The sequence below is a fragment of the Micropterus salmoides genome, unplaced genomic scaffold (assembly GCF_014851395.1).
Source record: "Micropterus salmoides isolate LMB-PRFRI ecotype aquatic unplaced genomic scaffold, ASM1485139v1 Ms_hic_scaffold_2, whole genome shotgun sequence".
NCBI lineage: Eukaryota > Metazoa > Chordata > Actinopteri > Centrarchiformes > Centrarchidae > Micropterus > Micropterus salmoides.
Window position 1 is genome coordinate 52,622,884 of NW_024041150.1, and position 11,689 is coordinate 52,634,572.

General features: G+C 43.2%; 2 protein-coding genes across 2 annotated transcripts in view; one reads left to right on the forward strand and one right to left on the reverse strand.

Annotated features, from left to right (window-relative positions):
• The window catches only part of LOC119912613 (butyrophilin-like protein 2), a 566,400-nt gene that overhangs the window by 523,508 nt on the left and 31,203 nt on the right, over positions 1-11,689 (forward strand). The window lies entirely within an intron of this gene.
• On the reverse strand, positions 9,796-11,655 carry LOC119912728 (trafficking protein particle complex subunit 1-like). Its single transcript, XM_038732023.1, has 5 exons — positions 11,481-11,655; positions 11,149-11,247; positions 10,991-11,061; positions 10,638-10,776; positions 9,796-10,001 (listed from the first exon to the last, which is right to left on the reverse strand). The coding sequence occupies exons 2-5, from the start codon at positions 11,245-11,247 to the stop codon at positions 9,873-9,875; spliced, it is 438 nt and encodes a 145-aa protein (XP_038587951.1). The 5' UTR covers positions 11,481-11,655; the 3' UTR covers positions 9,796-9,872.

The following is an 11,689-nucleotide window of genomic DNA, read 5'->3' on the forward strand; positions in this document are numbered from 1 at the left end:
CTCCACATCTCCTGTTCTCCAGTAAGGGTCCCCGTCACCACATCTCCTGGTCTCCAGTAAGGCTCCCGTCTCCACATCTCCTGGTCTCCAGTAAGGGTCCCCGTCACCACATCTCCTGGTCTCCAGTAAGGGTCCTGGTCACCACATCTCCTGGTCTCCAGTAAGGGTCCCCGTCACCACATCTCCTGTTCTCCAGTAAGGGTCCCCGTCACCACATCTCCTGTTCTCCAGTAAGGGTCCCCGTCACCACATCTCCTGTTCTCCAGTAAGGGTCCCCGTCACCACATCTCCTGGTCTCCAGTAAGGCTCCCGTCTCCACATCTCCTGGTCTCCAGTAAGGGTCCTGGTCTCCACATCTCCTGGTCTCCAGTAAGGGTCCTGGTCTCCACATCTCCTGGTCTCCAGTAAATGTCCTGGTCTCCACATCTCCTGTTCTCCAGTAAATGTCCTGGTCTCCACATCTTCTGGTCTCCAGTAAATGTCCTGGTCTCCACATCTCCTGGTCTCCAGTAAATGTCCTGGTCTCCACATCTTCTGGTCTCCAGTAAATGTCCTGGTCTCCATATTACTGGTCTTAAAAATGCTTTGCTGGTTTACTGTCAGATAAACTAAGACCAGCAGCACAGTGTCACATCTGAGAGTCTGAAGCTATTAAAGGTTTCAGGTTTCAGAAACGAAACAGTCGACATTTTGAAAACTGTATCACTGAACTTGAGTTCAACGAGCATCAGAAGAAGTTTTTTTGGCCACCAGTACAGAAATACAGATGTTGCCACAGCTTTTTAAAACACAACAGAAACTCTGCTGTGATTGGTGCACTGCAGCTTGTGGGACTTGTATGTACTTGTGGTCGGTTGTAGTCTTGACTCTGACACTCGTGTGCTCTGGATTATGAGCAGGCTGCAGCACACAGAGACCAACGTGTCGCACAATCAGCACTACGTTGTTTGTTTCATTAAATCACACCCGTTTGCAGTTATGTAATCGCACAGGACGACATCTGGATTAATTGTGCAGCACTAATTTAGATAACTGACTAAACGTTTTCACCCTGTTTGTCAGTTGAATATTTCACTAAGCATCCTGTTTTAATTTGTAAAGCAGTGTTTCACTTTGAGGAAATAAAACGTCATGTTGATGTTTGTTTCTCTTCTTGTGTCGGATTAATTTGTTGTGTTGCAGCTTCCTGCAGATCATTTGACGCTGAAGCAGAGTTTCAGACCCTCCCCCACTCCTCCCCCACTCCTCCCCCACTCCTCCTCCTCCTCCTCTTCTTCTCTCCATCACACTCTCGTACCACACAACTGGACACAGTGTGAGGCCCGAGGCTGGAGGTCTGCTGTCACTAATGTGGACCACAGCAGCAGACTCCTCTGATGCGTCTCAAACCGTTTGTTCTATTTCAACAACACTTTTTACCCACTGAAGTCTGAGTTTATGCAGAAAATAAGATTAAATCACCTTTAAATTCTGCTTCTCTCTCATCTTATTTTAGCCTCCTCAGCATCGTTTTATCTGACACCTGATGTTTTTTTTTAATTGTCTGACCCACTTTGTGAAACTGTGGATCTCTCCTGTTTAAATAAAGGTTAAATTAGAAAAAACATAATTATATTTGTCACTATGTTCCCTGTTAAGATTATCTTTAATAGTAAAAACCAGCAGTGTAGAACTTGATCAATATTTCTCTTTGTGCTGAGATGAAGATTGAAAATTGAACATCTGCTCGGTGAAACGGTGAAAGAGTGATCGTCAAGCCGTCCCCACAGACAGCTGATCTGTCTTCTGTGTCCGCTCCCCGGGGACCAATCAGAGCTAAGACGTCATTATGACATCACAGATACTGTTGACAGTACCAGCAGTAATGAAATGACAGGAGTGACCGAGGACAGCTGGAACATCTTTAACATTTCTGTCTGTATCTCAGAGCTTTTTTAAGCTGGTGGGTTCAAACTGTGATACAAACTAGTCTCAAACTCAAGGAGGAGAACGTGGCAGTCTGGGTTAGTAACAAACACGGGGTGAACTGTAACACTGTGTAATAAAGAAGAAAGATTTTATTCAAGGTTTTTATTTTTTACATAACTAATCATATTAGTGAACCAAATGTGCTGAATATCATCATGGGGTGACTGAGTGTGTTTGTTGTTACAGCTAACCTGAGTTTAAATACAAAGCAGCAGAAGCTAGAACAAAAATTTAATTTAGAAAAAATACTCTACCTCAAAATTAATTTTTACCTTCTACCACAGGATGCTACTGCCCCAGTCCCCGGTCTCCCCTGTTGTACAATCATGTGTGTGTACTGCATGTATTACTACTATAGCTGCAGGTATTAGTATTAGTATTAGTATTAGTATTAGTACTGTGGAAATATTTTGTGTTTCTCCTCCTCTCTTTGAGCTGGACCATCAGCCGTCCTGGGACCTCTCTCTCCTCTCGCTACCCCTCTTCTCACCCCTCTTGTCCCTCCTCCTCTCTCTCCTACCTCCCTTCCTCTCTTTGAGCTGGACCAGCTGTCCTGGGCCCTCCTCACCTCCCTCCCTCGTCTTGTGTTTGTGAGTCCTGTCCTCTTTCAGGTCTCTGTGGTGGAGAGGAGGAGGTCTTGCTCACATCCTGCTAATAATACTGTGTTTATAGGTATCAGTACTGCTTCAGGAAGTACTAGTATGTGTAGATACACCTGCTGTGTTTAAATGTTTTTGAAATGATGATGATTCAGCTCTAGATGATGAAGACGTACACACTACACAACTATACACACACACACACACACACACACACAGAAGCATGACTCAGCAGCATCAGGAGCCAATCAGAATCACCCGATATGAGACTCAGGACACCAGTCTGACCAGTATATCTCTGCTCCAGTTTAACCAGTGTGTTCCTCTCTGTGTCTCACGTAGTTACAGTGTCTCAGCGCCCTCTCCTGGTTGGTCAGAGTCATTGCAACCTGCTCACACTGCTGACCAATCAGCTGTAATCCAAACCAACCAACCAGACTACAGCCGATTTAAACAGACTGACTTCAGACTGTCACGTGCTGCTACTCCTGAGACTGGAGGTGGAAATGTTTGAAATAAAGTCAGATCTAGAGTTTAGAAGAACTGTATGTGTTTTGATCAATGAGCACTGTGTTAAGAGGAATAGTACTGTTATTGTGTTTTGGGGTATTGGTACAACGTTTGCTGTTTGGATGTAACTGAACTGTTTTTGGAAGTACTACTGTGTCCTGAAAAACACTTTAGCACATGAAAAAACATAATAACATAAAGTTTAACTATATGTAATATGTAATATATACACATAATCTTTCTCTGTCAGGGATATTTCTGAGCAAACTGTTCAAGTCGTAACATTTACATTTGCTCATTTGACAGACGCTTCTCTCATCATTATGTTGCATTTTTTATTGTTTGTACTGTGATTTATAATGATGTGGGGCTTTTACATTTAAATTTACTCATTTGGAGGACACATTCAATGTTTATTATTTTGCATTTGTTTGTTTTTCTTAACCAGCCTGTGAAGCCAAAGACAAATTGAAATCTCTTTGAAATGGACGCATGGCCAAGACACGTTGGCAGCACTTTTGAATGCTAAAGGTAGGTGTAGGATATTTAACAGTAAAGTCAGAGTGAGGAGGTGGTTGGGGTGGACGTTGGATGGTGGGCCAGAACCGGACTTTCACTTGGGAGACTAGTGTTCATTTCCAGTGTTTTTTGGTTATTTTAACCAAAATCACGATCTTTTCCTAAACCAAACTGCAGCATTTCACATTGTTATGTACTTTTATTTTGAAAGTCTAACTGGACACTGATTGCATATTTATTGTTGCTAACTTAACTCACAAAATAAAGCTAAAGGGAAGCTATGGGCTTTAAAAAGCGCCACCAACGGGTCTTGACCAAGCATCTATATGATAAGTTGGCAGTGCCAGCAGGTCACAGGAAACAGATGTGGAGATTAATCTTTCCGGCTGCTCACCTGTACGGCATGTTGCTCTGCTCCATGGTGACGTCACACTCCTTCAGGTAGATCTCCAGTCGTCTCCTCTCCATCAGCCTCCTCGCCGCCTCCAGGATCTGTGACGCCAGCACAGATTCTTCTTTCTCCTTGGTTTCTTTCTTGCTGTCACCTTTCTCCGTTTTCCCAGCATTCCCTCTGTTCACCTTCGGCTTTTTGTTGAAGCCATACAGCTCCTCCACCGAAAACTTGCCACTTTTTCCTCCCGCCGTCGCTGAGGGCCCGACAGCAGCTCCCACAGCCGACGCCCGGCCTGCAAACATGGCTGACAAACAAGGCTGAAGTTTTCAACATGAAATAACAGCGTAGGTCAATTAATGCTACTGTTTACAATAAATATGGAGCTATGTTAAGACAAGGAAACGCCAGCAATGTTTAGAGAAGGCAACTGAAACCTAATGCCAACAATGAAAGACTGCGTTCCTACAGTGTGTCGTGGCAAAGACAATTGTCCTCCTCTCACTGCCTCTCCACAGGGGGGGCCCAAGGCTCGGTGCTAGGGCCCCTTCACTTCTCAATTTAAACCACCTCACTGGGGCCAGTCATTCGTTTTCATGGCTTGTCCTACCACTGCTACGCAGACGATACGCAACTCTACCTATCCCTCCCGCCAGACGACCCGAGTGTCTCGGCAGGAATCACATACAGTCTCTCAGGCATATGTGCATGGATGAAGGCTTGCCACCTTCAAGTAAACCTCTCTAAGACTGAACTCTTGGTCATTCCAGCCAAACTACAAATTGACTCCTCAACCATCACTCCAACCAGGGTGGTGAGAAACGTTATATACAACTTAAGAAATATCAGACTCTGCCTCACTCAGTAACAAATAAATGTCAATTGTTTCTCATACTTGCTGCTTTGGATTAATGCTAATGCTAACTGCTAATGGAGACTATGGGTGAAGATAATGAAGATATCTGAAAAGCTTGATACTGAGGTTCCTCCTATGTTCTTTCAACATTTTAGGAGTCCAACTAACTAATAATAATCTCTTTTTGTAGTAAAAAACAAAAACAGATCAAAATGGATTTCAGACACGTTACTGTATTTTTATTCTTCACCAGCTAATTAGCCGACGTTAGCAGTGCTCTTTTGTGATGAGTGTGACGAATATGTTAATATGGTAAAAAGGAGGCTTTAACATTAAGCTAACATGGGCTGTTGTTGTGTAGCTGCAGCTGAGTGGAGAATATAACAGTGACTTATTTAATTGCCTTTATATAAGAACGAACAAAGATAAAATCATAAAAGAACGTGTGATTGAACTTTTTGTCACCACACCATACTGACGATTAGGTTAGGGTGACCATGCTTCCTTTTCTCGGACATGTCCTCTTTTTGGGACCTCCAGTTGAGTTTTCTAAATTGCCCACATTCATTATGTGTTTTTTCACTGCTTTCACATTTCTCTTTAGGTCTCAGCTTCAATGTCATCAATGTAAATTTTTGTGAACCTACCAATCATTCATTCATTCATTTTGCTGACGCTTTTATCCAAAGCGACTTTCAATTGCTGTGTATGCCAGAGGTCAAATGTGTCTTATCCTCTGTGTCATCACCACAATCACCAGCCAATCACAGCCCGGTTGGCACAATAATTTAATGAATGAGAACAACGTACCATAATTAAACATCTGTAACTGAAAATAATATTATACTAGTGGTATATAGGATACAATTATCTGAAAATATAACAAATACACTGACATTAATGATACAAAATATAAACTTTAATAAGACAGAAAACAGTTTTATTTGTGAATCAGTTGGATCCATGTGAAGCAGAATGGAAAGCTGGTACGTGGCAGTGCCACATAAAGGTGCTACCAATCTAGATGCCCTGAGTAACATAGTTGCATGGATACCGCACCCCAAAACACCATTTCCACTGTGCCACCAATTACTGGAACCCCCACAGCCAAAACTTTCCACCATCTCCTATTTTTTAAAAACCTAAATATGTTGAATCAACTTGAGGCCTCAGTGAAGAACAGAATTTGACGTGTTTCCTTTACTTTATTACAGCTGATGGACGCAGTACTTGTACTTCCTGTAACTTTAAGATTTTTGTCGATCTGACCAGGACACGGTGGTGCAGAACTGTCCAAGCTTTGAGCTGAAACCAAACAGGTTGTCAGACTTGTTTTAAAATGCCTTCATATGTTGACAGAAACTACTACACGTCCCATCAGCCCCTGCAGGAGGCTGCACACAAAGCAAACTCTTTAGGACGTACCTGGTCAAAGGTGTCTGATTCCTGTCGTCCTGTCGCTCTGTCAGTGTTTTCAGCTCTCTGTCCACCTTCTTCTGTCTGTCTCTGTGCTCTGATATCAATCCTGTTGGTTTAATCCCACCAATCAGAGCTCAGATACCATGTCCGTTTGTCTGCCCGTCTGTCTGTGTTACTAACGACAGACCAGCAGGATTAAAACCTGTAGCTCCAAAATATCAAACTCTCTGTACAGATGTTAAATATGGCCTCTTGCCCGGATCCTCAATCCGACCATAATCTCACACTCACACACACTCACACTCACACACACACACACACACACACACACACACACACACACACATCTTTAAAGAGAGAGAGAGGTAGAGCGAGGTAGGGTACGACTGGATGAGACACTTTGACTCCTGCGTCCTCTGACCTGAAGCCTGAAACACGTTTTGCTTCCTGTTCCAACGTTGAGTTTCGCTTCACGTCAGTGAAAGTCGACCTGCTGCGGATCAATAATCAATAATCACATCAGCGATCAGTCGACTGCTGGTGCGTTCAAGGACGCTCTCACATTAAACAGTCAGTACATTTAAAGTACTTTCTACTTCCTGCGTTATCAATCTACTCCACTACATTTGTTTGACAGCATTAGTTACCAGTTACTACACACAGTTAGATTATTAATACAAAATACTATACTTACACTACACGATGAAGTATTGTTGGAGGTTAAACTACCCAGCAGGATATAAAGTCATTAAAATCAGCTCCACCTTCATCGGCTGCAGCATTAAAGTGATGAACACATGAATGGATCAATACTCATAATCCAGTATTATAATATGTGTTCTTCTGCACCATGAGTACTTTTACTGTTACTTAAATACTTTATTTAAGTAAGATTTTAAATGCAGGACTTGTACTTGCAACTATAACAAGTTATATTTCATTAAAGTACCTCAGTACTTTAATCACTGGTCTGTTTGTTTTCATTAAGTTAACTTTCCACATCTGCATGAACCTAATTTGTACTTTATGGACAAAATCAATGTGTAAAACTCATTTACATAAAACAACAAGACAAGCACAAACGTAGAGTAAACGGGCTTTTTTAAGATTAGTGATCAGACCTGAGAGTTTTGTCCCGTGTTCTTGTGTCAGATGATGTTTCATCATTAACTCAGGTGTGGTCAACTGAGGAAGTGGTGAGGTCATACTTACATCAAAATAACGCAAGTATTTCTACTCGAGTACTTGTTTTAATAAAGTATCAGTACTTCTACTTGAGTATACTCTCCCACCTCTGCCGTGTACTTTATTCAGTAGCAAAACACCGGCGCTGATCTGAACATCAGATAATCTCTAATCCCTGCGATCATCTGTCCGTCACACAGATCCAACACTTCCTGTCAGTTTGCATCTCTGCGTCCTGCACGTTTGTTCTGAGATAACAAAAACAGCAGGAGACAAACATCAGACAGAGAGAGAGAAGTAAAATGCTGCGTATTAATAACAAGGTTTTACTGAGCCTGTTGCCGTGACGTCAGCAGAAACACAAGGAGGTCAAACTGAGGTCAAACAGCTGGAAGCCACCTGATCATGTGACGGGAGTCTTTCCTACAAAATAATCCTGCGTTTCTACACGTTTATATTCAGTTTGTTCTCCGACAACAGGCTCAATAAAGTTTCAATAAAGATTCAATAGAGACAAACGGAGTCATTTACTGATATTCTGTTTTTACAGAATTTACAAAAGTGAGGACATTTTGTCCCGTCCTCACATCTTCAAAGGAAGACCAAGGCCAGTTTCAGGGTCCAGGTTTCAGGGTCCTGTCAGTGAGGGTCCTCACAGGAACAGGAAGACAGCGTGTGTGTGGCTGCAGTATGTTTTTCAGTGGGATTACAGATTATGTCAGCTCAGGGATTACAGGGTCTGAATACACTCACTCACATCTGAACTGTACAGAATAATAAATGTCTTCACAGAACTGATCGCAGAACGTTCTCCAGCTCAGAACCCACAAATCTAGAACCTGTTGCAGTGAAGTAAAGTAACCGTTGTGTCCTCAGAGACGTTTCAGGGTCGTGTCGGGAACACGGACTAAAAATCCACCACCAGTAAAACACGTTAACACCTGAACCCAGAACCTGAGCGCCTGGTTCCTGCTGGAGAACACAGAACCGCAGGCGGAACCCATGTGAGGGAGGAACCAAAAAGAGCCGTCTGTTGTTTACAAGAGCACGAAGGACTCGCTGAGGTCACCAGTGTCCAGATGTTTGTGTCCAGATGTTTGTGTTTGTTTGCTGATCAGAGTTAATCCTCTCGTCTCTGTGAGCCGTCAGACTGACCTGAGGTCAGTTTTATTCTTAACAATTTAATGAAGTCTGCAGTGATCAGCTGTTTGCCAACATCAGGTCTGATGATGAGTTCAAAGGTCAGTTATTGTAAATGATCACATCCCCACGGACATCTTATTTTTTCACTCAAAGAGCTCTGACACGTTTTGGATTCTGGACTCAACTGTTTGAGGTTTCGAAAGTTAAACTTGCATTAATTCATTTGTTGATCAGATGTGTAGATTGAAAAAGGTGATGTGAGTTTAAGAGAAACTCTCTTCTTTAAATCATGGGAAAGTAATGTTTCAAACTCCAACTAAAACACAGACACTTTGTGTTGAACAAGAAAGGACCAGTGCGTGAAAAGAGTTCCTGACAGCAGCTTTTATACATGTAAACTGAAACTAATGTGGATCATAAATCCTCTTAACTTGAAATGAAAAGTGGTTTAAATGTAGTTAAGTTGTTTAAACTTGAAAGTGTGAGTTAGAACAAAGCAGAAATGTCTTTTAGGTAAGAAAAGTTTTCTTTCATTTATAAAGTAACAAATATTTAGTTTTAACATAAAAGTATAAAGTTGAAACAAGTCATAAAATCTTCAATCAACTAAAAAAAAAACAACGAATGGAGTTAGATCAACTTTATGAACGTATGAACTGAAACAAAGAAAATCTTAACGAGAATGTGCATGAATATTTTCGGAGCTCCACAAGTGGCGGCGGGGGGGAAGCCTGCGCCAACCCGCGGGAGGAGCGTGTGAGGCCGGCCAGCCGCCCGCTCACAGAGCCCTCTGCTCCCGCCGTCACACAGACCGCTGCAGCAACAACGGCAGAGGAAAACACAGCTGGAAGGTTTTCATACCGCTTATCTGTCTTTACATCCTGAGCAAGGTTCAAACGTTTTAACTTAAACCAAGAGAGAGCTGTTTGTGGGTCACATTGAACGTTACGTCGCTGTGACGACCAGCTATTTTGACTATCTGCAATGGAGACGGAGGACGGCGGGCCAAAACCGACTTGGGTCAAGTTGGTACCAGCGGTGGAGAAGGAGCTTTACAGTGTAGCTGTTGACTTTTGTCCACGATGTCAAAGGAAGAACAAACTTATTAAGGACAGAACAGGATCCAGAGCAGAGAGACGTCTGCTGACTGTCTCAGCACCAGCAGGTGTCGCCATGGTGACTGAATCAGACACGTGGAGCCAGTGGCCGGCTTCATGCTTCACTTTAATGATCAATAAAACATCAGACGACATGTTCACAGTAACCACAGTAACAGTGTGCGTCAGGCGGCCCGCGGGCTGTAGTACGGCAGCGCTCTGACGAAGGCGTCCAGCCGACTGCTGAACAGCTCGCTGTCCAAACTCTGACCCAGCACGCACACCGGGTTCTTCACGATGTACTCCACATACAGCTGCGAGACAGAGAGAGACGGATAAATCAGGTTGCTTCCTTTGTGTCTCCACATCAGGATCATTTAAAAGTACATTTTCTACATGTTTCTCCACCTCTGCTGTCATGGTAACGCAACGTTACACCAGGGCTGGTTACTGAAACCCAGTGCCAATATGGAACCGGTTCCTTTACGGCCGGTATCTACTGGACCCAATTGGAACTTAAATTTCGGCGCCACTTAAATGTGTCGATTTAAATATTTTCCCTCTGAGACGACAGACGGTCTTTAGTTAAGCTGCAGTTTGATTTAAAGAGTTTTACATTTTAAAAAAGTCTCTCTTTAATGTCGTCGACCACAAGAATTGTTCCAGGCTCCGTTTAGGCAGCTGAATGGTAACAAACCCAAACGCACAAACACCAGCTGAGACACAAATAAAAACAAGTTACTACATGAAGTATGTGGTACTATGGACATTACACAGTAGAATGTGTATTTTAAGTAGTATTTTCAGCTCACTGTCCTGAACACGTTCAGAAATATCAGAGACACAGAGAGTAAACTGATCAGCTGTCTTTATGAATCAAACGACTGTGTTCAGTATTAACAGGTTAGTCTCTCTCTGTGTCTCTCTCTCTGCGTCTCTGTCTGTCTTACGTTGCTGTATATGTGCTGCAGCGTCTCTCTGGCGTTGGGGACAGACAGGTCTGTGTTCATGACGAACCTCAGTCCACTGGGAGTCTCGTAGTAATGAAGACGATACTTGCTGGTCTGAAAGGACAGGAAGCCCTCCTTCCTGAGGACAGACAGGCTGCTAAGGACCAGAGACAGACAGGGAGACAGACAGACAGACAGGCCTCTAAGGACCACAGAGAGACAGGGAGACAGGCAGGCAGAGAGACAGGCCTCTACGGACCACAGAGACAGACAGGGAGACAGGCAGAGAGACAGGCCTCTAAGGACCACAGAGAGAGACAGGGAGACAGGCAGACTGCTGTTGTGAAGGATACATGTCCACAGGAGACATCTTGCTGACGAAGGAGCGGATGGAGAACAGCATCCCATACATCAACTTAAACTCCTGCAGAGACACAGACAGTTTCACTTCCCCCAGACTCAACGGACCTTTGATGGTATTTTATCTATATTAAAGCTTCTGTCCTCTCACCTCGTCCTTGGAGATCCCCGCCTGCTTCTTGCGGTTCCATTCATTATAATACAGACAGCTGCCGTTACGGTCAAATATGTACAAGTTATGGACCGTCATCTGAAACACACAGGTTTGAGACCGCTGGTAAAGTCGGCCTTAAAATGACTGTTTTTTAAACGGAGTCTGGTTCACCGCTCAGTTCAAACGGCTGAGAAACGGCTGGAACAAAATTTAAATATCACTTTTAACTAAACGCCTTTCTTACACGCGTATATATCTATTAAAAGGCAACAAATCGCCCTATTTAGTATAATAATGAGACATTTTGCGGAGCAGCAGCAGATGTTTACCTTCTCTTCCTGGTTCCTGCGGAGCTCAGGACCCCGCTGCAGAGGTGTCCGCTCACAAGCCGCAACAAAACTGTTTCAGGAGTTTTATGTTTTATGTTATATTTGCGTTTGACTCATATTGGAAAGAGAAAAATATGTACTGAAATCTATCGTGCTGTTTAATTACAGATGTGTCGGTGATTTTGTCGGTAACTCATGCAAAACGCTAA